The sequence below is a fragment of the Drosophila navojoa genome, chromosome 5, assembly GCF_054131105.1.
Source record: "Drosophila navojoa isolate 15081-1374.11 chromosome 5, UAZ_NAV_1.0, whole genome shotgun sequence".
NCBI lineage: Eukaryota > Metazoa > Arthropoda > Insecta > Diptera > Drosophilidae > Drosophila > Drosophila navojoa.
In genome coordinates this window covers 11,073,317-11,097,673 of record NC_142893.1, presented here as the reverse complement: position 1 = coordinate 11,097,673, position 24,357 = coordinate 11,073,317, and the positions used below count along the sequence as shown (strand labels likewise).

At 41.1% G+C, this 24,357-nt stretch overlaps 6 protein-coding genes and 2 long non-coding RNA genes across 18 annotated transcripts; 3 read left to right on the top strand and 5 right to left on the bottom strand.

Annotated features, from left to right (window-relative positions):
• Positions 1 to 200: 200 nt before the first annotated feature.
• Opa1 (Opa1 mitochondrial dynamin like GTPase) lies at positions 201 to 5,136 on the bottom strand. 7 transcript variants are annotated; one of them, XM_018103233.3, is made up of 14 exons: positions 4,970 to 5,136; positions 4,578 to 4,872; positions 4,371 to 4,506; positions 4,015 to 4,131; positions 3,816 to 3,890; positions 3,161 to 3,750; positions 2,732 to 3,105; positions 2,504 to 2,668; positions 2,253 to 2,440; positions 1,091 to 1,577; positions 930 to 1,034; positions 791 to 875; positions 527 to 731; positions 201 to 470 (listed from the first exon to the last, which is right to left on the bottom strand). In XM_018103233.3, exons 1-14 carry the CDS (start codon positions 4,996 to 4,998, stop codon positions 406 to 408), a joined length of 2,916 nt encoding a protein of 971 aa, XP_017958722.1. In that variant the 5' UTR covers positions 4,999 to 5,136; the 3' UTR covers positions 201 to 405. The 7 variants fall into 7 exon arrangements, with proteins under 7 accessions (XP_017958722.1, XP_017958724.1, XP_017958721.1 ...); XM_018103235.3 differs by having other exon boundaries at positions 930 to 1,048; positions 1,105 to 1,577; positions 3,828 to 3,890; XM_018103232.3 differs by having other exon boundaries at positions 930 to 1,048; positions 1,105 to 1,577; positions 4,970 to 5,135.
• A 167-nt stretch (positions 5,137 to 5,303) lies between these two features.
• Positions 5,304 to 9,378, bottom strand: Snrk (SNF related kinase). 2 transcript variants are annotated; one of them, XM_018103270.3, is made up of 9 exons: positions 9,150 to 9,378; positions 8,546 to 8,824; positions 8,254 to 8,472; positions 8,007 to 8,182; positions 7,549 to 7,903; positions 7,367 to 7,486; positions 7,180 to 7,306; positions 6,478 to 7,122; positions 5,304 to 6,414 (listed from the first exon to the last, which is right to left on the bottom strand). In XM_018103270.3, exons 2-9 carry the CDS (start codon positions 8,752 to 8,754, stop codon positions 5,695 to 5,697), a joined length of 2,571 nt encoding a protein of 856 aa, XP_017958759.1. In that variant the 5' UTR covers positions 8,755 to 8,824; positions 9,150 to 9,378; the 3' UTR covers positions 5,304 to 5,694. The 2 variants fall into 2 exon arrangements, with proteins under 2 accessions (XP_017958759.1, XP_089117283.1); XM_089261157.1 differs by lacking the exon at positions 9,150 to 9,378 and adding an exon at positions 8,881 to 9,100.
• Positions 9,379 to 9,757: 379 nt separating this feature from the next.
• On the top strand, positions 9,758 to 13,659 carry Usp20-33 (Ubiquitin specific protease 20/33). Of its 2 annotated transcripts, XM_089261155.1 has the most exons (6): positions 9,758 to 9,998; positions 10,070 to 10,359; positions 10,434 to 10,773; positions 10,840 to 11,620; positions 11,684 to 13,101; positions 13,165 to 13,659. In XM_089261155.1, exons 2-6 carry the CDS (start codon positions 10,279 to 10,281, stop codon positions 13,464 to 13,466), a joined length of 2,922 nt encoding a protein of 973 aa, XP_089117281.1. In that variant the 5' UTR covers positions 9,758 to 9,998; positions 10,070 to 10,278; the 3' UTR covers positions 13,467 to 13,659. The 2 variants fall into 2 exon arrangements, with proteins under 2 accessions (XP_089117281.1, XP_017958720.1); XM_018103231.2 differs by lacking the exon at positions 9,758 to 9,998 and having other exon boundaries at positions 10,005 to 10,359.
• On the bottom strand, positions 12,298 to 14,026 carry LOC149091032 (uncharacterized). Its single transcript, XR_016196954.1, has 2 exons — positions 13,883 to 14,026; positions 12,298 to 13,851 (listed from the first exon to the last, which is right to left on the bottom strand). It is a non-coding gene; the product is annotated as an uncharacterized LOC149091032 (long non-coding RNA).
• A 328-nt stretch (positions 14,027 to 14,354) lies between these two features.
• Positions 14,355 to 16,463, top strand: SmydA-1 (SET and MYND domain containing, arthropod-specific, member 1). The gene is made up of 6 exons (XM_018103292.3): positions 14,355 to 14,643; positions 14,727 to 15,178; positions 15,235 to 15,663; positions 15,732 to 15,839; positions 15,899 to 16,083; positions 16,151 to 16,463. Exons 1-6 carry the CDS (start codon positions 14,512 to 14,514, stop codon positions 16,390 to 16,392), a joined length of 1,548 nt encoding a protein of 515 aa, XP_017958781.1. The 5' UTR covers positions 14,355 to 14,511; the 3' UTR covers positions 16,393 to 16,463.
• Positions 16,464 to 16,676: 213 nt separating this feature from the next.
• Positions 16,677 to 23,351, top strand: Drat (Death resistor Adh domain containing target). 3 transcript variants are annotated; one of them, XM_089262405.1, is made up of 3 exons: positions 16,677 to 16,887; positions 21,387 to 22,202; positions 22,267 to 23,351. In XM_089262405.1, the coding sequence occupies exons 2-3, from the start codon at positions 21,475 to 21,477 to the stop codon at positions 22,682 to 22,684; spliced, it is 1,146 nt and encodes a 381-aa protein (XP_089118531.1). In that variant the 5' UTR covers positions 16,677 to 16,887; positions 21,387 to 21,474; the 3' UTR covers positions 22,685 to 23,351. The 3 variants fall into 3 exon arrangements, with proteins under 3 accessions (XP_089118531.1, XP_089118530.1, XP_017958785.1); XM_089262404.1 differs by having other exon boundaries at positions 16,677 to 16,930; XM_018103296.3 differs by lacking the exon at positions 16,677 to 16,887 and adding an exon at positions 19,979 to 20,258.
• On the bottom strand, positions 20,578 to 20,952 carry LOC149091031 (uncharacterized). Its single transcript, XR_016197163.1, has 2 exons — positions 20,788 to 20,952; positions 20,578 to 20,716 (listed from the first exon to the last, which is right to left on the bottom strand). It is a non-coding gene; the product is annotated as an uncharacterized LOC149091031 (long non-coding RNA).
• Positions 22,949 to 24,204, bottom strand: LOC108653029 (uncharacterized). Its single transcript, XM_018103304.3, has 2 exons — positions 23,947 to 24,204; positions 22,949 to 23,882 (listed from the first exon to the last, which is right to left on the bottom strand). Exons 1-2 carry the CDS (start codon positions 24,202 to 24,204, stop codon positions 23,385 to 23,387), a joined length of 756 nt encoding a protein of 251 aa, XP_017958793.1. The 3' UTR covers positions 22,949 to 23,384.
• Between the last annotated feature and the right edge of the window lie 153 nt (positions 24,205 to 24,357).

Below are 24,357 nucleotides of genomic sequence, written 5' to 3'. Positions count from 1 at the left end.
AACTTCTTTACACATAAGTAGTCCAAAATCAAACTGAAACTCTTTAGACTTGCATGTCTCTAATTTTTGCTGTTCATATATTAAATATTATCTAAAATATTGATGATATTACGAATTCCCGACAAAAAAGCATTCGTAAATAATTCTCTTGTCTCTCTTTAGAGAATTATTTTTCCATAACAATGAAAATCCATCTCAAATACAAGCTAACAATGTTTATTTTCTTTTATTACTTTCGGCTGCACAAAGTAAGCGTATTAACTAAACAGTAAGGAAAAATCATTATGAACAATTCGCGACTGTGATTATAACCGTTCCGTATAATATTGTTCTGTTTTTGAGCTTAAATTAATACATTAAATAGATAACGCAGTTGTGTCTTTGGTCATGGCACACCCTAATATCCTATTTTTCCTGATTCAATGAATTAATGAACTCCTCCAACTTCTCCTGAATCTGTCGTACTTTAACTGAAATATTATTGAGATTAGTGGCTGACTCAAGAGCTCTGGGAACATGCACTTACTTAGCTCCTCGGCTAGCTGGACACGCTTGCCTGTAAGCAGTTGCGCTTTCCGCTCCTCGTCTTCACTAAACTCATCCAGCACTGCCTTGATCTCTTTGTCCAGGCGCCGCGCCTCTCGATTGATAACCTGCTGCCTGAGCGCATTGCCGGTCACCTTGATAACCTGTTGTATGCGCCAGAAGAGAACTACGTCGCTGCAGCTCACCTGAAAGTGAAAGCTCAAATATTTATTTGAGTTTGGAAAGAATTTCGTGGCACTCATACCTCGCACTCAGAGCCTTGTTGCGTGTATAAATAGTAAGCTTTACGGCAGTCCTTCGCCCGCTGCAGGGCCTGCTGCAGGAAGTGTCTACAATGGATCTAGGTTAGTTGACAACAAAATAAAGAAAGGTATGCTACCCACTTTCTGTAGACTGGGAACCATGTCTGTCTGATGTAGTCCGTGTCCACTTCGACATTATCGCGCTGCAGATTCTTGCGCACTGTCGTCAGTTCGTCGTAGCTTAGGCTGGGTAGGTGTTTCTATAATGCACGAATTTCACATTGCATAAAGCTTCAACTTACTTGGCCATACGCACCGAATCATTCTTTAATATCTTGTCCAGTTCACCCTTGACGCTGCGACGCTTCTGCTGATCCGCCGTCAGGGACTTCCATTGCGCAAAACGCGTCCACGGTCCAGGCCCAAACATTTGGGCCAAGGTTTCCTCGGTTTGCATGAGCTTAGCATTGACCGAATTCTCTAGGAATTTAACCGCCTGATCCCATTCCGTTTTGTCGTGCACAAACCGATCCTCTAATGTGTTCAACTGTATCACTCGGAGCATGTCAATTGCTTTGTCCTCCCAGCTATGCCGGCGTATGGCTTCATCGACAACAGCCGCCTTTAGCTGATCGAAGACATCATCGTGATCGTGCGCCTTCTTTGCCCGCTCCATCAACGATATGAACTCCTGCTGCAGCGCCTCCCAGCCTGCCTCCACAGATTTCGCTGGCAATGCCTGCTCCGCCCATTGCCTCAGCTTGATATCCACCATCGTGTTAAAGGAATCTAAAAGAGCAGAATTACAAAGAATGAGTCTCTCATGCAATATTTGGTTCGAACACAGAATTGATGCTAAATATGATCAACAATACGACGACAAATCACATTTAATTGAAACTCGGCCAATGCACTTGAAAATTTAGCAATTCAATTTAAATTCGTCTAATTAGGAAGTTTGTTTTCAGTGTGTTCATTGATCAAATTAACGTTGCTTTAATTGAAATATCGGGTTATACTTGTTCTTTGGCACGAATTTCGTAAATCTGTAAATCACACTTTCCGGCAAGACAAGTACACGCCTCATTCGCACATCAATTCGAAAAGTATAAACATAAAACATGCTGAATCAGATTTGTTTTTGGGATTCTTCCGAATTGAATGGCGCTAATGAAAGTCGAGCATTGGGGAGTTCACAAGCATTACATTTTTAAGAAATGACTCAGCGTAAAGAGAATGCGGCACTGTCGAAACAGGTTTCCGCTCGCGTGTGACTCCCATCTCATTATGGGTGATCCGTAATACTTAAGCTGACGGAACACTTTTAATTTTCTTCCAAAACAGTTGGCTGCTTAACACACAAAGACACAGACACACATATATGGCAGATGGACTTCGGGCACTCGAATCGAAGCAGTAGGCGTGGCTTACAACTCTAAATACTTATTAACTACAGAATATTACTTTGAGAACCTGACTGTGCAGCGGGTAGGTAAATATTTTCGAACACGTAATTCGAAAGTTTCTCCCACAGCTTGGTGGTGAGGGCGTCATCCCACTTCTTGGCTGAGATCTGTGACAGTGTGACAACTTCATCTAGTATTTCGCCCTTGGCCTTATCGAATAGCTCATCACGTCCAGATTCTCGCAGTCTATAATCAATAATTAATAAATATATTCAGTTTACAATATATGTTTGAATCATTCATATATACCTGGGGAAGTTGTTTTTCCATTCGGTTTCCAGATTAAATCTGGTTGCCTTAAATGCATCGGCCTGCTGCTCTATAGTCTCGCGAACCATCTTCCAGAAACGATCCGAAACAGCTAAGCTCAGATTTCGACTCGTCACTTGGTGTGGCATGATAACCCCGCGTCGACTGCAAAGATCGTAGAGATATAGTAACGAATAGTTGTGTACTGGAAATGCGTGCTCTACTTACTGAAACAGCTTGGAATTCTTGAAGAAGTCCTCTTCGTATTGTCTTATGGCTTCTATGCTGTCGTCCTTTCGTCCTCGGCCGGTAACAACTGCATAGTAGCCAAGCGCCTTCATGGGAAACAGTTTTCCAGATAGTATTTTTCTTATCCTCTCAGGATCAGCCAATTCCTCGGCCAAATCCACCTTGGTAAGTACAAAGATTGTACGACGACCCAGGGGATCGCATTGCATGACAAGATCAGTGACGTTGCTGCGTTCCGCATCTACAGAGCCATCCTGTATGCAAAGTATAATCGCATTCGGGTTGCTCATATAATGCTTGGTCATCTGGTGAATGGAGTCTTTCGTATCCGACGCCATATCAACGGTCATGGTCTGCAAACCAAACATGGTTAAACTTTGATTTTCATAAGTACCATAAAATACTTACCGAAATGATGCCCGGTAAATCAACCAGTACCATGCGCTGAAGTCCTGGACCCTTGACCGTCATGGATATCACCTCATTGCTCACCGTCTTGCCGCCCCGCACAGAAGCACGCATTCGGAACTCCACTTCGCGTCGCAAATCAGCCAGATCCGACTCTTTCGTCAGATCGTACTCACGATCCGTGTCACGAAACTGGGCTACATGATAGGGTCCCTCGGCCAGAGTTACTTTGACAGGAGCACGAGTCATCATTTCACCGCTGCCACGAGGAAAGATTCGCGCCTTTGCTATAGACTCCAGCACGGATGTTTTGCCGCTGCTCTGATCGCCGACAACAACGACGCGCGGCAAATGATCGGCCATGGTGTAGCCCGTATCATAGCCGGACAGTTCGTCCAGAACTTCGGAGTACATGTCAATTAGGGATTTCTTAATTCGCTTCGCCGTCGTCTTTTTGTTCGTCTTCATTATAAGATATTGCTGACGGAGCTCACGATTCTCCTTCTCCATCTTCTCCAGCTCTTTCTGATATTTGATCTGTACATTCATGATTTCAGTTTGCAGCGTTTCCACTTGACTTTGCAGTTTTTCTGTAATATAAACAAATGGCCAAATAAATACAAATTATTCAATTCGACAAGACTTTTTAGCTAACCATATTTCTTACGACTTTCATCCACAGGAATTCCCAGCGCCGCGACCGTCGCCTTTGACTTAATATCCTCCTTGGCTGAAAGAGAGTTTGAATAGAAAATTTATTTTTATATGAACTGTTAGAAGGTTGGGCGAACATAAATTCTCTCACTTTAAACGCATAATGTTCGTACCAAATTGATTTGAAATGTGTAACCTACTTTCGACAATTTGATTTCCTTGATAGTCGGCCGCTTCGAGGGCGTCGTCCAGGCGATTATCGAACCATGAGCGCCATTCCGACAATTTATCTTCGCCAAGCTGCTTGAGCCTCGGATCTACAATCAAACCCCAATTTTAGCGAAGAGTATTTTGTGTATACAAATGTAAAAATCAAACGGCTAACAAGCAGGCGAGTGAAAATAAATGGTTAAAAGAAAACAAGATATGCGAATTAAGGTGCATAGTTAGAAACTCAGTTCATCCGTGACCCCCAATTTAATTAGCTAACTGTTATGGCATTTTAAAGTGAGAGAGTGGACGTAGACAATTAATCCGGTCTTATGGATAGACTCACCGATGTCAATGGCATTCTTCACCACGCTGCCTACTTCAATGAGATTCCTTGAGAACTGACTCCATCTCTCACTCTGAGGCAGTGCATCCTCTAGCCATTTCATATCAGGCAGACCCTCCTTCCAATCCTCGTATTTCTGCACGTGCATAGTTGCAATTCGCACATTATATAACAGTAATGGGAGACTTGCGATTTATTTGTACTCACTTTGCTCAATGAAACGCCACCGCCAATAGCGCCGCCCAGAACTAGGTAACGCAGCTTGAGCGCACCTTTGAGTATCCTCACCACAAACATGCCATAACCTCGCGAATGCGGCGGTATTGTCCAGCCTCTCGCTTGGTTGCCCGCTAACAGATAGTGCTCGTGGTTACGACTATGATGCTGCTCCCATTGACCGCCGGCACCTTTGCGGCGCGGTTGCATAGTGATGTTGCATAGCGTGGAATGATTGCAGCATACCACTTTGGTGGAGTAAACAACGGCCTTTCTTGCTGTTCGCCTGCAAAAGCAAATGCGAATTCAACATGGGAGAGGCGATGACGAAATCGGCGTATGAAAATTGCACCCGGCTTGAGATTGCCACGTGCAATGCTTACCGGTATGTGTTCTGATAGATGCGCAACATTATTGCTTGTTGAGGCTACAGTTTTCACACAGTTTACTATGCCTATTTTATTTATAATATTATTTTCAATTTTTTCTCCTCAAAAATTTCATAATAGTGATGAGCGCCATCCGCATACTTGTTACTTAACACAACCATCGTAAAGGTAACGATTTGATGTTGCGAAAATCAGTATATTGCGCATCTCTAGTGGCGGAACCCAATATCGGTTTGAGCTACAATCGATGATTATTCTATCATTTTACGCCGATTAATCTAAATAGCGCTAAGTTCAAATGCCAATTTATGTAGAAAAGTCTGCTGAATTTTTTTTAGGGTTTATATTATATTGACTTTATTTGAGTTGGTTTGTACATTGTACGCACATACTTATCGCCATAGAATACAAACATTTATTTGGGAATGCACGAAATCTATTTGTGCGAATGGTGTTTCGAGATTAGGCAACGGTTCTCATCATTAAATGAGTTTAGCATAATGTCAAAAAGTGTGCCTTTGTTTTATTGCTAGTTAAAGATTGCATAATAAATTAAATTACTCTACAACTAATATTAAATTGTCGCATATGTATTTTTTTTTTTTTTTTAACATTTTCTCTTTTTTTTTATACATACACGTACATGCATATTTTCTATATATTTTCTACGTTTTTAAGGTTTAGAATGCACTTTGCAGCTATATTTTTAACGATAACTATTAAGAAAAGTTCACTACTGGAAAGTACTTTCCGAGCCTTCGAATTTTCTTCATAGTGACAAAGCATTTAGAGCCGGTAACATGTATTGCTTTGGTAAGGCTTTTATCTTCCAAAATCAAATCGATTTCCTCGATTGAATTTAGATTATAAATATCTTTTGGTGTTTCGTTGGATTTCTTTTTGTTGGTGTTGGTGTTGCTGTTGTTATTATTGTTACTACTGCTGTTATTATTGTAGTTGTTGTTGTTGTTAGTATAACTATTATAGCTCTTACTATAACTGGTGTCATTAAAATATTGCTTTTGCTGTAGCGTTGCTTTGGCTGCATTCAATGTGTTCATAATTTGGTCCGTAGTATCGTTGTCCGCCCTGATGTCGAACTCCTCGTCATATTCCTCTTTAGTTTCGGCAACGGAGAATGTGTTTAAATTGTTCAGTGAATTTCTTTGCTCGATATGTTGTTGGCATGTTGGAGCTGCTGCAGCTGCTGCACCACTGTCATTTATATAGCTGCGAAAGCGCAACTCGTATTCCTGAGCCTCTGTGATCCGATCCAGGGATTGGCTTTCGCGTATGCGCCGCCTTCGCGCTGATGTGTTCGCATTATCGAATGACACCAATTGCTGTTTTTCCACTTGGGAATGTCTGTCAACATGTTCCTTATGCTGTTTTCTATTTTTCTGTGTATGAGATTTGCGTGTTTCTTCCGATTTATTTGGCTAAATTAGATGGACCAATTAGAATAGCTAATAAAATCCCATTATCATATGGAGTTTTCCTACCTCTTTGCACTGTCCCTGATCTTCCTTCTTGCCACTTACGCCAGATCCACTATTTGAAATGAAATTGGCACCGCTGCTATTCGAACCTGGTGGTGGATATAACTGATCCTGCGAGTCGCTGGAGTCGTCATGCGAATCACGCCGATGCATGCGAAATCTGATTGGTGTATCGCCAACAAATTTATTGATCTTCTTCTTATTACGTGTTTTTGTGTCGTCATCAGATGCCTCTGAGCTGCTGCACGATGGTGTTCGGATCTTATTCAACTTGGTACGACGATGCGTCAGCACAGGATTCTTGCTGCTGCTGGGCAATGGCTTCAGCTTGCCAATCTCCAGTTCTTTTAGGCCGCTCAATGTGTCCTCATCCACCTTGGCACATTTATCCATTTGCTTCAACTTCTGAGCAAGCGTGGTATCAACCGACACAACAATCTTTGTGCGTGTATTTGTTGGCACTTCAGCTTTTGGCGCAGGAGCTGACGAGCAGCTTCGTTCCTGCACCGAGCGATTGAGACGTCCATCTGAAATAGATTCGCGACGCGTCGTGGCGACTTGTAGCTCATTGCCAATGACACAGCCTTCATTGGCAGACTCCTCTTCATCCTCCTCACGCACAATGCTGCATTTGCGAGTTCGCTTGTCCTAAGGGCATTCATTTCATTAATAAATTATCAATATCAGCTTTTCCCTTTATCTTACAGGCTTGGCATTATCGTTGCCAAATTGCGCTGCCGGTGTCACATTTATGCTAATAGGCACAACTACTTTGGGACTTTCCGTTGGACTCGGCTTATCTGCTGTTAGCCTGCGATTTACATCGCCCAGTCTAAAAGATAAGAAATATAGATTATATATTTATAATAAAATTGCACGTATTTTGACTCACTTTAGGCCCGACTCTTGCAGTTTCAGCTTGTTGGCCTCCTCTCGCCGCCTGCGCAAACGAAGCTCAGCCAGTAAAAAATATGTGGCCGTTATATGATTGTACTTATTTTTATCCAGAGCTCTGTTTTGAAAATTAGAAAAAATTAGTGAAGTTAATAATTGTAAGCTACGCGGTGTACTGACTGCAATATCTCTTCCTTGGACGCAATGTTTCCGTTTATCATTTTCTGTATAATAAAGGCATGATCTTCTTCGCTTAGCTGCTCCCGGCTGACCAGTGGCAGTGAATGCTCCACTGATTCGGGCTCATTGATTTGCTTTAGCCAAGCAGATGAGGCGATTTCCTCAACAGTGGCGCGATTCTTTGGATCACGCACCAGCATTGTGGCAATCAAAGTGCGGCATTCCTGCGTCACGTGCGACGGCACCGTATACTTGCAATCCATAATCATGGTCAGCGTCTCCGAGTCGTTGGCCTTCTCAAAGGGAGCCTGCCCACATACCAGCATATACAGTATAACGCCCAGCGACCAAATATCTAACAGATAATGTCAATAATTAAAAAGAGCTTATCATGTGATACAGACACACGCACACCCACACCCACACACGCACACTATCACGGCTACACGGCTACTTACCTACGGCGGGCGCATCGTACGAGTCACCCAATAGAATTTCTGGTGCCGAATATGCGAGACTGCCACAAAATGTTTCCAATTTTTGGCCCGGTGAGAATTTGTTGCTAAACCCAAAGTCCGTCAGCTTGACCAGGCCCAATTTCTCGAAAAATACAACATTTTCTGGCTTCAAGTCTCTGCGTTCCATGGAAAGCGTTACGTAAAGCGTGTGTATACTATTTTTGTTTTATGTATTATCTATGCTTACCTGTGCACTACGTGCAGCTGATGACAATACGTGATGGCGCGTAATATTTGACGGAAATATTTGCGTGCCAGCTCCTCGGTCAGCCCAGTATCGTGCTTCATTATATAATCATAAAGATCGCCGCCATCACCAAGCTCCAGAACGAGATATAGCTTCGTTTGTGTATCAATCACCTCATAGAGCCGCACCACATTTGGATGCTGTACCAGCTTCATGCAACTGCAAAGAAAGAGAGAAAGTATTCCGATCAGGATTAAGGTCCAGGACCTTTCAGTATCAATCTATAGCTTACCGAACTTCCTGAAACAAATGCGCTTTGGACACCTCGTCAAGTTTTGTCTTGTCGACCACTTTCACTGCCACTTTGGCACCTGTGAACACATGCCGAGCCAGTTTTACTACGGCGAAGTGTCCCGAGCCGAGAGTTTCCTCTAGATCGTATAGTCCGGCAATTTTGCCATCGCACAACCCACCTCCAACCGGTTGTGTTTCCAAGGTCATGATCCTGCTTATCTCTGCCTCTGATTCGACTTTCCGACTATGCAATTCTATGTGTGTAACTGAAAAATCACTAGAAAATCATTTTTGATTAATAGTATGCTCTTTTTTTTTTTTTTAGTACAGTACTTTAAAAACCGCAGCCCCTGCACACAGCTTTTAATTAAAATGTTTGGAATCTAATAATCATATTGTGCCACTCATTGCGTATGTCAATTGCTATTTTAAGACTTAGACTTATTATTCGTCATTCTATTTGTGGTCGATTTGTTAAACTCATTTCCAATTAGTTAAAAACTTTTCACTTTTGTGTCCTGTGTCCATGCAGGAGCAGCAGTGCACTTGACGAACAGGGTTGTTATACAAGGGGGGAAGCAATGGGGCAGGGCTGTTGTTACCGTTTTCCAGTAGCCGATTCACGCGAAACTATAATATGGGCTCCATTTTTCGGTTTGCTATTGCGTACTCTGCGTTTACGTTGCCGTTTTAACGTGTCCTTTATACACTATGCGGTTTATCACACAGGAAAAACACTTATTTTAAACCTTTTGTGTATACTAGAGTTGTATCGAATCGTTCGGAATAAGTTCGATCGAACGACTCACTGAACTGAACGACTAGATAGTAGCCCAGTTGGCTCTAGTTCTTATTAATTTATTGCAGCCCTGGTCTAAAATTAATTTAACATTTTACTAAACTGTTGTTACCAGCGCGCTCTGTTTAATCACGAGCTTACCCGTGTTTCATCGAGCAGTGCATGGGTGTATAATTTATAAATTGACCCAGTTTTGGAGCATTATTTGAATTAAGAAAGTAACTGCACAAAATAATAACCCCGTTTTAATATAATAGAAGAAAATATAATAATAATAGAAGAAAATATAGTTGACATAATTAGATCAAAAGTCATTTAAATTTATGTGAAGGATAAGTACCGCCTCTATTTACATTTACACCGGCAGTATCACAACACAGAGTCTGTAAAACATCGAGTCTTATCTTATCGGAACTTTCAACTGATCGACAGGCCACCACTTAATTCCGTGCCAGATCCTCAACCAATCAGACAATAACACACATACTTCCTAAAATCCATATTTAAAAAATTACTAAAATCAATACTACTTTTATGATTATTTGTATAGGAAAATCATACAGTTTTCATTAATTAGGAGATACAATAACGATATGGCTGATTTGGTCTTCACCTAACGAGCTACTCTTCTTCGTGACACTGAAATAAGTGGGTAAGTATCGCCCATCTCTATATTCGAGCGAACAGTCTGACATAAAAACAATTTTTGTATTTTCCTTTTAGCAAGTGGTAAATTGTGATACCTTTAAATTCGTGGATACTGCAAGCGGACTTTTCGCATGTCCTGGAAGATTTGGTCTTCCAGTGCAGAGCCTGGCTAATGCAGTTATCCATTAGTTAGCGTAGCGTTCAAAACACCATACAAAAAAAAAACTATTATCAAAATTCTCAATTAAAGTTGTATTATAAATCTTTGGAAAGCGAACCATATAATGAGTTTAAGTTTCAACAATTCACAAAAATGCTCGTACATAGAAAGTAAACACTGCACCGAATTGGACTTGGGTCAAAAGGTGAGCCAGCCCTGCATCGATCTCTATTACATGACTATTCATTTTTTCAACACCTTGAACTCTTATTCACATAGGCAATCAACAACAGCGTGTCCGTGCGCAATATGCGATATCAAGATAAGGAGAAACAATTTAGTTATTCACTGAACTCGCTAGCCAAACGCGACGACATCGACGATGAGGCCACTGGCTCGGGTACAGGTCTGGTTGGCCTGCAAAACATTGCGAATACGTGTTACATGAATTCGGCTCTGCAGGCACTGAGCAATCTTTCGCCTGTTACACATTACTTTATCAACTGCAGTGATATAGTGGAGCATATTGCAAGCACGCCACGTGCCAAGCCAGCTGGCTTGGCCAAAAGCTACCAGCGCCTGATGCAGGAAATATGGCTGGACATCGACGAACCAAAGGGTAAGTGGCCTTTCAGCTAATCGTGAAGATAAACTAAGTCTATTTTAAAATTGACTATCTATATAGATTATCTTGCGCCCCGAGGCATATTATACGGCATTCGATCGGTGCATCCCATGTTTCGTGGCTATCAGCAGCATGATACCCAAGAGTTTCTACGCTGTTTTATGGATCAGCTGCATGAAGAGCTAACCGAGCCTGAGCCAGCACTGCCTCTACAGCAACAGCTGACACAAAGCCAACAGCAGGCGAGCGAAACGGATGACGAGAATTATGATGATGTGCCAAAGACATGTCACACGCCGACAGCATCGGAGAGCGAGTACGATACCTGCGAGAGTAGCATTTCGGACCGATCCTCGGAGGTTCTAATGAAGACCGAGTACTATACAGCTCCAAATCGGAATAGCAGCAGCAACCCAATATCCGATACATCCACTACGCAACAACAACAACAGCAGCAACAGCAACAAAGCCCGAAGTCAGTTCCAGAATCTAAACCCGTTGAGGCAGCCCATTCAATTATCAGCGATGTGTTCGACGGCAAACTGCTTTCGTCTGTGCAGTGCCTAACATGTGATCGCGTCTCAACACGCGAGGAAACATTCCAGGACCTTTCCCTGCCCATACCGACACGTGACTTTCTGAACGTGCTCCATCAGACCCACAGCCTGAGCGTGCAGAGCCTTAATGCAGCCGACTTGGCATCGACGCGCAGTAACGAAGGCTGGATTGCCTGGATGTGGAACATGGTGCGTTCATGGATCTTCGGTCCCTCGGTAACACTGTACGATTGCATGGCCAGTTTCTTTAGTGCAGATGAGCTCAAAGGCGACAACATGTACAGGTATAGTCTATAGATATACCTTATCAAATATAGATTGTACTCATTTCCTTTGATCGATTACAGTTGCGAGCGCTGCAATAAGCTGCGCACTGGCATTAAGTATTCGCGCGTGCTCAACCTGCCGGAGGTGCTGTGCATTCATCTAAAGCGCTTTAGGCACGATCTGTCGTACAGCTCAAAGATCTCGTCGCACGTCTACTTTCCGCTCGAGGGCTTTGATATGCGTCCCTATTTGCACAAGGATTGCAGCTCAATGGTGCCCACCTACAATCTGTGCTCCGTCATTTGCCATCACGGCACCGTTGGAGGTGGTCATTATACGTGCTATGCGCGCAATGCCTTAAATGGGCGCTGGTACGAATATGACGATCAGCTCGTAATGGAAGTGACGCCCGACGTGGTGCAGAACTGTCAGGCCTATGTGCTATTTTACCAAAAACACAATCCCCAAATGAAGCTGGTACGCGAGGAGGCGATCAACTTGTCCACATCGAATCCCTTGTACGAGGGTGACATTCAGTTCTATGTGACTCGCGAGTGGCTGTCACGATTGGCCACGTTCGCAGAGCCGGGTCCGATCAACAATCAAGAGATGCTGTGCCCACACGGCGGCATTCTACATTCCAAGGCAGCGCTAATCAGTCAGATTGCGGTGCCCATTCCGCAGCCCCTGTGGGATTTTCTGTACAATCGTTTCGGCGGTGGTCCGGCCGTCAATATTATATTCGAGTGCGAGATATGTAAGCGAGCCGCAGACGCCCTTTGTCGTCGTCAGCAATACGAGCTGGCCGTCTTTACCAAATACAATGTGCAGCAGAGCGAACTGGATGCCACGGCCATCTATGCGATTGCCATGCCATGGCTGCGCGCGTGGCAGCAATTCCTACGCGGCATAACGAACAAGGAGCCGGGACCCATTAACAATGAAAGTATTGCCGACACCAGCTATCAGAATGGCTCCACCATCAGCTGTGTGCGTGCAGGATCGGATTATGCACAGTTGAATGCACCACTGTGGCGATTTCTGCACGGCATTTATGGCGGTGGGCCGGAGATATTGCTGAGAAGCGCCTTGTCCGAGGCCGATGAGATCGAGATAATCGATCAGGATGATGACGAGGATGATGAGGACATTACAGCTGACATTTATCAATATAATCACTCTGACACTGAAAGCAATCTGGGCAGGGCCCAGAATGACAGCCGTAGTGTTTCGCCCTCAACATCGCCAGAGCCGGAACTGCGACCCGTCGATGATGAGCAGGTGCCGCCCACTAAAGCCGAACCAGTCAACCCAGAACCGTTGCCCAACGGTGTGATCAACAATGCCAATCATAATAATAACAATAATAAAAATAGTTCAAGGCGCAGCCGTGCGACTGCCAGAACCATGAAAGTTTCCGCATTGCGCATGAATATGCGTAAACGTGGCCGAAACTTTAATGCCATCAAGCAGCACACCGATATGTTTGGTGCCAAAGGTAATTACAATGCCGGATATTAGGTCTATTAACAATTAAATGATAATCCGATTGTTGCCCTAGGTCATTACAATTCACATTCGAATGCCGGAGCTGAGACTGAAGTGGAGGCTGATAACACCAATGAGAATCGCGAGAAAGATGTACGGGTGACAGCGATAGGCAATGCATTTCAAAGCGAGTACACGATACCATTCCAGAGCGATAATTTCCAGGTCAATGGTTCGCGCGATAAGAAACGCGAGCGTAACAAGTTGCGCAACAGCAGCAGCAATAGCAACAACAACAAGGAGAACGTTAAGCTGCAGAAATTCGTGATGCTGCGCGATGCGAATGGCGGAGCCAATGAGGAGACTGATATATGATCGACAGCCAGTGCAAATGAAAGGAGTCAACAAGCATTTTCTATGAGAGTCAATCGCTGCCGACGTTTAAGCCAAAAGAAAAGTTTAGGCATACAAAGTAGTTAAATACCTCACTGTAACGCATGGGGTGGAGGCTATATATATATTTACTCATATATATATATACACAAATACATACATGTATATATACATATACATATATGTATGAGCTATGTAAAAATTGTATTTATAAATGGAAAAATATGGATTTGGAAACATACACAACGGTAGTCCTGGTACAGTACGCGTTGCAAACAAACAAAAAAAGTAAATGATAAATGGATTTACTGGAAGTTATACAATAAGCAAGTGTACGGCTCTATGTTCTATATCTTTAATGCCCTCCCTCCCTTTCTTCCTTCAATATTTTTCATAACTATCTCTCTTAAATTAACAAATTGTACATACTGTAGCCACAATCAAATACCTTAAGACATAAACACAACACCAAAAAAAGAGAAAATAAAAACCAACAAAAAAACTTGCGAAAAACTACAATCAAATTCAATTAAAGTTTAAATTCAAAAGCGGGCAATGACGTTGCCTTAGTTATTAATTAATTAATAATTAATAATGTAATAAAGTTGCCTTTAATTCTGTTAATTATATAAACTGCAAAGATAATTTTCTTTTTTTTTAAGTACGACCAATCCATGTTGGGATTCGAACCCTTTTGTTTGACCTTTTTCTCTTAACCTATGCAGCTTTCATTTGATTTCTCTTGTTTTTGTTTGGAAAACGAACTGCTGGCTGCTAGAGTAGAAAAAATGTTCAATGCTTGGGTCTGCCACTTTGGTTGTATGCGTTCTATTTATAGAGCCCTGTACTCTGCTCTCTGTGGCATCTGCCCATCTCTCTTGGCCCACATCTCTGTCAGTCAGTCAGCCATTCAGTCGGAAACGTGCACATTGCATTGTGCTTAGAATCGTAATTTCTAATAGAAAATCTATAAATCCATAATTGAAGTGTTTGTGGCTTTGCCTTTGCTTTAGCATCAACCGGAAAAATGAATTCTTGCAATGTCTGCCAGGCGGAGACGAAGAACAAATGCTCCAATTGCAATCAGGTCGCCTACTGTTCGGTGCAGCATCAGAAGCAGGACTGGAAATCGCACAAATCCAACTGTCATCCATTTAGGGTAACTAAATAATCTAAAATTCTATTTCGGTTACCAGATATATACCAGCTCTAACCTCAAAAAATAATCGGCACAATTTTCAGGTAGCGCACAACGAACTGCTGGGGCGTCATTTGGTGGCCACACGTAACATCAAGCCCTATGAAATCGTCTTGAAGGAGGCGCCGCTGATGCGTGGACCGGCTCAAATCTCGGTGCCCGTTTGCATGGGCTGCCTGAACGCCATCGAGCCCAATGATCACATCACCTGCGACAAGTGTGGCTGGCCATTGTGCGGTCCGGAATGCCCAACGCTGGACGAGCACAAGGCCGAGTGCCAGTTAACAGAGGCGCGTGGCCAGAAAGTTAATGTGCAGGAGTTCAATGGACCGCATCCATTGTACACCTGCGTAAGCACGGTCAGGTGTTTGCTTCTCAACGAGACGAATCCGGCAAATGCTGAGAAATTCCAACAGCTGGAGTCGTTGGAGCAGACACGTCGTGGCTCCAATCAATGGAAGGCGGATCTGGCCAGCATTGGACAGTTCATACCCAAGTAAATATAGTTATATATTTATAGATTATTTATATTTGTAATTCCTTCCTTCGAAGATTCTTTCGCACCCAGAAATTCAGCGAGGAGGAGATCATGCGCGCTGTGGGCGCCTTGCAGATCAATGGCCACGAGGTGCCCACATCGGATCCGCCGCACGTGGCCGTCTTCTATACGGCCTCCTTCACGGAAAACTCCTGTGTGCCTAATCTGGCCAAGAGCTTCACAAAGAACGGGCACTGCATCCTCTGGGCCCCAAAGGCCATCAAAAAGGGAGCCAATCTAAGCATTTGCTACTCGGACGCTGTGTGGGGCACTGCCGATCGTCAGCGTCATCTGATGCAGACGAAGCTCTTCAAGTGCAGCTGCGAGCGTTGCGTGGATGTCACCGAGCTGGGCACCTACTACAGCGCCCTCAAGTGCGAGGATCGCAAGTGTACGGGTCTTCTGCTGCCCATCAAGGCAGATGACTGGAATGGCTGCTGGCGGTATGTGTACAAATTCTTCCAAATTCATAGAAACACTCTTGTTAAATAATTAACTTACTCCCTTTTAGCTGCCGTGAATGTCAGAAGCAAGTTCAACGCAAATATGTGGATGGGATACTGGAACGCGCCGGCAAGGATATTCAAAGTATGGAAAAAACGGCAGAAAATGGTTTCAAGTAGGTTTCGTACTAGATAAATTACAATATTATATAATATATATAGAATATTTCCTCAGATACTTGAAACACTATGAGAAATGGCTGCCCCCACAGCACTATCATCTCAGCGAGGTGAAAATTCTTCAGGTGCAGCTTATTGCCAAGGATCAAAAGGAGCTAATGGTGCTGCCCGATGAGCAGTTGCAGCTGAAACTGAAATATGCCAAGGAATTGATTGAGCTCTATGAGATATTAGCGCCTTGTAAGTGAAAATTGGAATATCTAATATCATGTATACGTAGCGTATACTAAATATATTTATTGTTTAGGTGAAGTGCGTATGCTGGGCACTCTTTGCTTTGAGCTGCATTCAGCAATTGCTGAGCACACGCGACGCGTAGCTCTCCAATCGAATCTCTCGCCCAAAGAAATGTTGGAGGAATCTTTGTTGTATGTGGAGAAGTGTGTTAATTATTTGCAGTACGAATCGGACATATTTGTGGAAGGTCATATTTTAAAGCAGGCAAAAATCAATCGTGACGCTTTGCGCATGGTCATTAGAATATCTTAATCACGCTTCGTTGACATTTTTATTGATTATTGTGAAAAAAGAAACCAAATAAACGCGCTCTAAATAAACTGGACATAGTTTTACAGCAGCCAGCTTTTTGTCACGTTTTCCATAGCATTTAGCTAATTGGATTGGTGCTGCCAATGCGCTACGCTACCAGTACTGTAAAAGTCTTTTGTGCACTGACTGTTAAATTTGAAAATCAAGCATTCAGCAACTGAAGTGCGCAGACTCGTTCCTTATATTTACACTTACATTGCTGTTTGGTTTGTATCTAGCAAAGGAGATTTCAAAGTCAAATATATCCTTGAGCTGGACGCCGTGCGGCAACGGTGGTGTATAACAGTGTAAAAGGATTTGCAAGCAAAACAAGTAGCGCAAAAAGTAATTGCATTTTTTTAACCGCTCCTAAAGGCGTATGCAAAGTTAACATTAATAATATTCCCTATTTTGATACAAAATAAAACAAAGATTTTACAACTGGAAATCCTACCAGTAGCTACAATTTGTGTCGATTTACAATTACAATTTTTATAAGGTAAGTTAATCAGAATTAAGTAACATTACGCAATTCCTTTGCGACATATGGACAAGACGGTAACGGTATAGCTGTACCTTTATTTATATACAAACACACAACTAATGTACACAAAGACGTCTCTAATTTGGCTGTTACCTTTGCATGTTATTGGCATATGCCGTTACTGTAGCATATTAACTGCGTAATTCGTGACAAAACTGGGCGTCTGCGTGAGCAAACATACATAGGTACATATGTACATACATTCATACAACCATTAGAACATGTATAACAACATAATATATACCTGACTTTGTTCACGCCACAATAAAACATTATTGAATTCTAATCTAATAATCAAGCCATCTCGTGCATAAACAACTCTTCCAATGACCATCAAGTGCATAGTAAATAAATAAGCTACTCATGGCATCCTATCAGCCCCTGGATATTCCACTCCACAATGAAAGTGTTCCAATCTACGAAATGAAAACAAAAGAAAACCACATTTAATTGCTACATACATATGTATGTGTTTTCGATGGTTATAAATTATTTCATATCAATAATTATAATCACAAAGCGTGGACGCTGAGCTTTAGTATTTTTATTTTGATTTTATTTGTACTGATCGTTAACAAAGGCTCTAAAAATAGCATCGTCTTGTTGTAGAGTTCATTCCGGTTAAATGCAAACGATTATAATCAAATTTAATGTCCCATTGCTGCATAATTTGTAATATGTAAATCAACTGCCCAGGCTAAATCAAATGGGGTGACTAGTTGTTAAAAGCAAGTGGACTACATTTTTGAGGACCGATGGCGCCAGCACACAGAATGCATTGTCAATCATTGTTTTCATCATGGTATTATTCAAATTGAATGGAGAATTCCATTTTCAATTAAAGTGTGGCTCAACAACAAATAAATAAATAAATTAGCATTTGAGCAAAAACTTCCAAGCGCTGATCTCGCAAGCAATTGACATATCTACTCTGCCATTGGCATTATTTCTTTTATTAAAGATGAAAGTTAAATTGGAAACATAAATTGAGCTTAATTAATGGATAAATGTGTGCGTAACTGTGAAGTAGCCATAAATTCATTTCGCAATGTCGCTTTATATGGGACTTTCGCTCTTTTTCGGCCTGATCTGCATATACGCGTGTACATTACTTACTTACATTTATTTCCATGTATTTATAAATATCTACATACATAAATACAATGTACATACATACATACATACACATACATGCATACATACATATGTATGTATATACAAGTAGATTCATTCTCAAAATGTGGCTGCTATAAAATTCATTATGTTTACATTTTAAGTGTTGCGTAAATTCTTACTGCCAAAAACTGACCTCATCGCATTTCAATGAAAATTACAAATCATTGCTGAGATTTTTATTATCAGGATGCAAAGCTATTAATACTTGAATTAATGTACATATGTATGCATATACAGTACGTATGTATGTATGTATGTATTGCAAGTGTGGCAACAAAGAACAAAGGCAGTTTTACGCACAAAAGAAGATGTTTGTATGTATATTTGTGTATACGTATGTGTGTATGTATGCATATGCGCTTTCTATCTCCGCATTCTGTTTTGGGAGGAACATTGCTATAGCTTGCGAAGTAGCGGTCTCCCAATTCCCGAATGCGCTTTTATCCCAGCTAAACGTAGTTTGAGGGTGAGACTGAGAATCAAAACAAGAACCAACAGAGAGCCAGCTAAACCGACAGAGCGATTGACTGAGTGAGAGTGAGCGTGAGAGAGAGAGAGACAGTGCGTCAAAGTGTGTGAGAGTGAGCAGTTTGCCGGCTGGTGTGTATTGCACGCGCTGAGTGCGTGATAATCACGCAACGCTCACATGTTTGCTGCCTGTTGTAGCTGCTCTTGCTGTTGGTGTTGTTGTTGTTTTGGCAGTGCTGGTGTTGACCCTCATTTCCATTCAAACATCGTTCTTACTCGCTTTAACAAACAAAAAAGCGAGAATACACATACATGCATACATATTTCGAATAGTTTGTATGCGTGCTTTGTGCTTTTATGTATGTATGTATATGAGTGGGAATATGGCTGTTTGTGTGTGTGCATAATCGATGTAATTGTGTATGTACAAAGTTGTTTATTTGTTTTTAATGGGAAACAAATAATAAATAAAATCTTCTTCACTGTAAATATAAATTATCAATGGGCTGAGTTCTATTTCAATAGCTCTCTTACTACGTAATGCCCCACGCAATGGATGGGAACGTGACTAATTCGGCGTTTGATTTTATGTCATAGTTTGTATATGTACATTTCTAAATATATTAGATCATTTAAAAATACTAAAGCTGAGGACCCCCTTGACAACTGGTCCACGCGACGCAGTTCTGTTTATATTTGTTTTGGTTATGAATTTGCCCCGATAAATACATACATACATATACATATACATATGTACATATGTATCTGTAGTAAATGAAATATAGTATACAATCATTTGTTTTTATTTTTTACTTTAATTTTGTTTACGGATTACGTCGGGTTGTTTTGTTCAGAATTTTTAATTCAATTTGCAGGCATACATACATACATACATATACAGAAACGAATGAAAACAAAAGATAAACAATAAAATACTGGATGCTCTACACTGACAAAAATGATTATGATAAAAGCCTTCACGGCAGATATTCGGTTATATTGTATATATTTCGTATATTGTCTACTTTTGTATTCTTTAGTTTTAATTTCTGAGTAAGCATGTTCAAGAATATATTAGAACTTTTGGTAGTCAAGCATCTATAGCCAATAAATTTCTTAAATATATCTCAGTGTGCACGCTCAGTGCATGCACGGCATGCATGTGCAGAAGTTGTATACGTGTGTGTGTGTGTAAGTTCAGTGTACGTGAGCGTATGTGTGAGTGTGTGTGTTCAGCTTTTGGATTTTTCAACTTATTCCACAATTGTTGACACCAACGCTGCTGCCGTCGCAGTCGCAGTTGCCGTTGCCGTTGCCGTCGCTGCCGCCGGCTTCATTTGCTTTTTAGAGCGCGAATCGTCTGAAGAAAATTTCAGTTGTTCTTTGGAAGTGCGCTCGATAAGTCCAGTGCTGGAAAGAGAAGCCGCAGTTAAAAAACAAAAGAAAAATCTCTGTGTTCGTTGAGTAAACAGTGTCAAAAGTGTTTCGAAAATATTTCAAGCAAACAAATTTTACAAAGTTTACGGTTTATTAAAAACAAATATAAACAATATTCTAAGTTAATAGAATAATAAATAATAAATATGCCGGTCGACATTTGCAGTCAGCAGCAGCATACAAATATGATAAGCTCCCTAAGGTAAAGGCCATATCAAGTTATTTTATAGACTTTTCAATTGATCCCATAAAAGTAGAGTTATTAGATTTCCTTAATCAGAGTGAACAACAATTAGTGTTGATGAGGTGAATGCCAATTACACTCAATCTTAAATATTACAAATCTTTATTAAATATTTATGATACGCGGGCTAAACCCTTAAATCATGCTGCCAATCGAATTAATCAATTTAAACAATAAATGTGGTCTCGCCAAATGGTCAATAAATAAAACATATCGAAATGGCTGTATAAATACTAAAGTTCTCTATTGCATATTTATATACATATATGTATATACAATATGTATACAGGCACGCCTGACCTTTTTCGAACATACCTGACAAACGTGTCCACTTAGCAATTGAATAAAAAAAAAAAAACTGTTGTTTTCTTACATTAAATCAACTTATTGTAGTTGGCATTGAAATCAAGATTATTCTATATAGGAAATCAAAGAAAAGTTGTTTATCTAATAAATTAAAAATCATGATCTGCGCAATTAAAATTACAAGGATTAATTATTATCTCATGTCGCTCTCCAAACAATCTTCTAAAGTGTTTACGTTGTGTTGTGTAATGAAAGCCAATGCGAAAAGGCCTTGTTCCCAAATGGGGGCTGAACGATAAAGCGTTTGCGTTTAAATAAAAAAATTGTTGATAAAAAACGTGTAATAGTACATCAAATTTGTGTATAAAATATATCATTTTAATTAATATTGTTTACTACCAATACAATTTTGTAAAGTATTTAAAATTTATTTTTATTTTTTGTTTCTTTAAATTCATTTAAAATTTGATCGTAGCTGTGATAAAAAACTTATACATATGTATATGTATTTTTATGTATATATTTATTAATGTATGTAATTATTATTGGTACACATACGTACATATGTATATATATGTAAATGCACAGTTTGCATATACTTATTGATATGTATATTTCTGATCTTGCTACGACCTCTATATACTTGCAAAGAAAAATCTATAAAACTTGTCATGAGCTGTTGCTCTTCATGAGAATAATTAATCGCATATATGCATATGTACATTTGTATATCAGTATATGTATAATTGAAATAAATTCAATTTTTGTTTTATTTTGCAGCGGAACAACAGATACCTCTTTGTCGCTTAACGCACTATCCTTGACGTCTGCTCTACCGCCGACAGATCCCGATCATCCACATCACAACATGAACAAATTGTGTCGTCAAGTGTCAATTGAATCACCCGGACCGGGTGTTAAGAATTGTGTTTTTAATTTCTTTGTGCCCATCGAGGATACGCCAGCACATGGCGCACGCATCAAGATCGTCTGCGCAGGCGCCTGCTATCGTCGCCGCGATCGCGCCAACTCGATAACCAGCGTATCGTCTGTCTCGTCGGAGCTGAGCGACTACTGTCCGTCGGTGACGTCGATGTCATCGCCGGCTCATCAGGGCATACGTGAGGGCTCATTCTTTCCGGGCTTTGAGGTGGCGGGAGTGATTGAGTCGCTGGGCTCCGAGATCACAGAGGCCAATAACTGTGGCCTGCGCATTGGACAGCGTGTTATTGTCTATCCATTCGATGAGACTCCTGCCGGCTATGCAGAACTCCTGGTGGTGCCCGATCTGAAGTACATTGTCCCGATACCGGATAATTTGCCCATGGAGGAGGCAGCGATGCTGCCGACAGGTGCATTGCTGGCCATGCACGCTGTATTCAAAGCACAAGCCGTTGTCACGGAAATCCTGAATCAACGCGCCGAAACAGATCCCAATAAGAAGTGCAAGATCTTGATTGTTGGCACCGGCGGTTTGGCCCTGTGGGCAGTTCGCATTGCAACCTATCATTTCGCATCGACTGGTGCACACAACGTGGACATCACAGTAGCCAGTCTAAGGGACGAGGGTTTCCGTCTAGCTACAGAGATCAAGAAGTGAGTCTATATAAACATTTCCAGCCAAGACTCTAAACTAATTAAATAATTTTCTTATCTGCAGTGTCAGCGTTGTGCAGTGGAACGAGTGTCTGTACGAGCCGCAACTAATTGAGCGCACCAAGGATGTGTGTGGCGGTCCTGTGGACGTGGTCATTGATTTTGGCACAACTTCCAGAAGTCTGCATCGCTCCATGCACTGCCTGTCCAAGGGCGGTGTTGTGCTCATCAGCGAGGAGGTGGCCGAAAAGCTGTTACCAAAGTTCTCTAGGTTATCGAATGAGTACCAGCAGGAGATAATACCAATATCGAATGGCACCGTTGAGCAGCTCGCTGAGCTGGTGGAGCTGGTGGCTAGCAGAAAAATCGAGCCGCCACCATATTCCGTATTCCCATGCGAGCAGGCCGCCGAGGTTATACAGAAACTGATCAATTCCGAAATACCCGGACGCGCCATTCTACGCTTCCATGATATTGAATAGATCCTTAAAGTCTATCAAAGCATTAACTCATCTTAACTTAAATGAATATCTCTGTTAGTTTTACTCACAAACACACACAGCCACTCACCCACTCACACACACACACACACACACACATAGACACACAACATTTGGCGTAAATTAGCGCAGCAAAAACACCTTTACAAGATGTGCTTAATATTCGTAGCAAGTATTCAGTTTTTGTAATAGCTATTTGGATTAGTTTTCAATTGTTTCGAAAACAACCAGTGATTTTTCATTAATTTTTTTTACACATTTTAATTTATTAAGCATTGTTTAGTATTATAATTTGTATGTATATATGGATTGTGATTGATTTTAATTTAAGCAACAAAAATTAACGACTTGATTTACATTCATATTTCGTAGTTCACGTCGTTTTATGCTTCAATGTTGATTTATTTAATTGGACTTTACAAATCACATGCCATTTAAATAGAAGCGAAGTAACAAAAAGAGTTCAGAATAAATGTTATATAAAATATTAAAAAAATACAAAAAAAAGTGAAAATTGTTATGCATGCAATGCAAAAATGTTTGATTCGATTTGCTTAATATCTGTACTCATTACGTACCCAAGAAAAAATTGACATTATATTCAACTACCATTAACCATAAATAAAAGCGTACGCATACCAATATACCACCAATCTACAAGCCTCTCTTCCGCTACTCTCAGTTAACAAGACGTCTTCTTCTTGCCATGCTTAATCTTTAAATGGTTGTAGAGTCCAGAGTGCTGATTAAATTTAGCATCACACTGTGAGCATTTGTAGTTTTTCCGTTGCTGATGACGTAGCTTGTGGCGGGTCAGTTCTTGAGAGCGCCGGAATGTCATATAGCATATGCTACAGACAAAGTCTCGCTGCTCTGAGTGGGAACGCATATGGTCGTTTAAGTGGGTTAATCGAGCATAGTTCTTGGGGCACTTGCTGCATAGGTATGGTCGTAATTTATCGTGTGACACGCGTAAATGATTCTGAAGCTGATAGTGCTCCTTGTATATTTTTCCACATATATGACACATTGAACCCTCTTTCTTAGATTCCCGCTTGCAAGACTTTTGCTCTTTTGGTGCTTCGACAGGGTTTACAATCGTGTCACCTATGGTACTTTCCAGATTTAGCCCAAAATAATACTCTTGTAATATCTCATCTTCAGCCAATTGTAGTTCCGACTTAAATTATAAGAAGAATAATTGCAATCATTTAGAAACTCCATTATTCCTTTTCGTTTATTACCTCAGTGCTGGAAAGCTTCAAAGACCAATCTTCTTGTACGTTAGAAGTTTGTCTTAAGGTTGGCTTAAGTAGTTCTTCTTCTTCAAACGAATGTATGCGCGCCAAATGTTTTTGAAATTGGGTTGTGGTGTAAAACAAACTGTCGCACATAAAGCATTTTATGGCTAATTCCTTATACGGCTCTTTTGATAAAAAGAAACCACAAGTCCATAAATCCTCCATTGTCAACTCCTCCTTAGCTCCTTCAGGATGATTCATTAATTATTCAGTGTTGAGGGAGTTAAATACCAGGGCTGCGTACTTTATAACAAGTTCATCGATACATCGTGTTGAAAGTATCGATCGTTCAACCAGAATTTGTTTTTGCGCCAAAACGAATGTGCTGCGCGGCAAACTGCTGATTTTATTGTT

Coding starts and splice junctions, on each gene's coding strand:
- Opa1 (XM_018103233.3), bottom strand. CDS start 4,998: ATGTTGCGCATCTATCAGAACACATACCG. Junction 2,441..2,503: donor TGGAAAAACAACTTCCCCAG/GTATATATGAAT, acceptor TATTGATTATAG/ACTGCGAGAATCTGGACGTG. Junction 1,578..2,252: donor TGCACAGTCAGGTTCTCAAA/GTAATATTCTGT, acceptor CTGCTCTTTTAG/ATTCCTTTAACACGATGGTG.
- Snrk (XM_018103270.3), bottom strand. CDS start 8,754: ATGACCTTGGAAACACAACCGGTTGGAGGTGGGTTGTGCGATGGCAAA. Junction 8,183..8,253: donor CAGCTGCACGTAGTGCACAG/GTAAGCATAGAT, acceptor CATGGAACGCAG/AGACTTGAAGCCAGAAAATG. Junction 7,904..8,006: donor GTACGATGCGCCCGCCGTAG/GTAAGTAGCCGT, acceptor ATTATCTGTTAG/ATATTTGGTCGCTGGGCGTT.
- Usp20-33 (XM_089261155.1), top strand. CDS start 10,279: ATGAGTTTAAGTTTCAACAATTCACAAAAATGCTCGTACATAGAAAGT. Junction 10,360..10,433: donor AATTGGACTTGGGTCAAAAG/GTGAGCCAGCCC, acceptor TTATTCACATAG/GCAATCAACAACAGCGTGTC. Junction 11,621..11,683: donor AAAGGCGACAACATGTACAG/GTATAGTCTATA, acceptor GATCGATTACAG/TTGCGAGCGCTGCAATAAGC.
- SmydA-1 (XM_018103292.3), top strand. CDS start 14,512: ATGAATTCTTGCAATGTCTGCCAGGCGGAGACGAAGAACAAATGCTCC. Junction 15,179..15,234: donor ATTGGACAGTTCATACCCAA/GTAAATATAGTT, acceptor CTTCCTTCGAAG/ATTCTTTCGCACCCAGAAAT. Junction 15,664..15,731: donor GACTGGAATGGCTGCTGGCG/GTATGTGTACAA, acceptor ACTCCCTTTTAG/CTGCCGTGAATGTCAGAAGC.
- Drat (XM_018103296.3), top strand. CDS start 20,203: ATGCCGGTCGACATTTGCAGTCAGCAGCAGCATACAAATATGATAAGC. Junction 20,259..21,386: donor AATATGATAAGCTCCCTAAG/GTAAAGGCCATA, acceptor TTTATTTTGCAG/CGGAACAACAGATACCTCTT. Junction 22,203..22,266: donor CTAGCTACAGAGATCAAGAA/GTGAGTCTATAT, acceptor TCTTATCTGCAG/TGTCAGCGTTGTGCAGTGGA.
- LOC108653029 (XM_018103304.3), bottom strand. CDS start 24,204: ATGAATCATCCTGAAGGAGCTAAGGAGGAGTTGACAATGGAGGATTTA. Junction 23,883..23,946: donor TGAAGCTTTCCAGCACTGAG/GTAATAAACGAA, acceptor TTATAATTTAAG/TCGGAACTACAATTGGCTGA.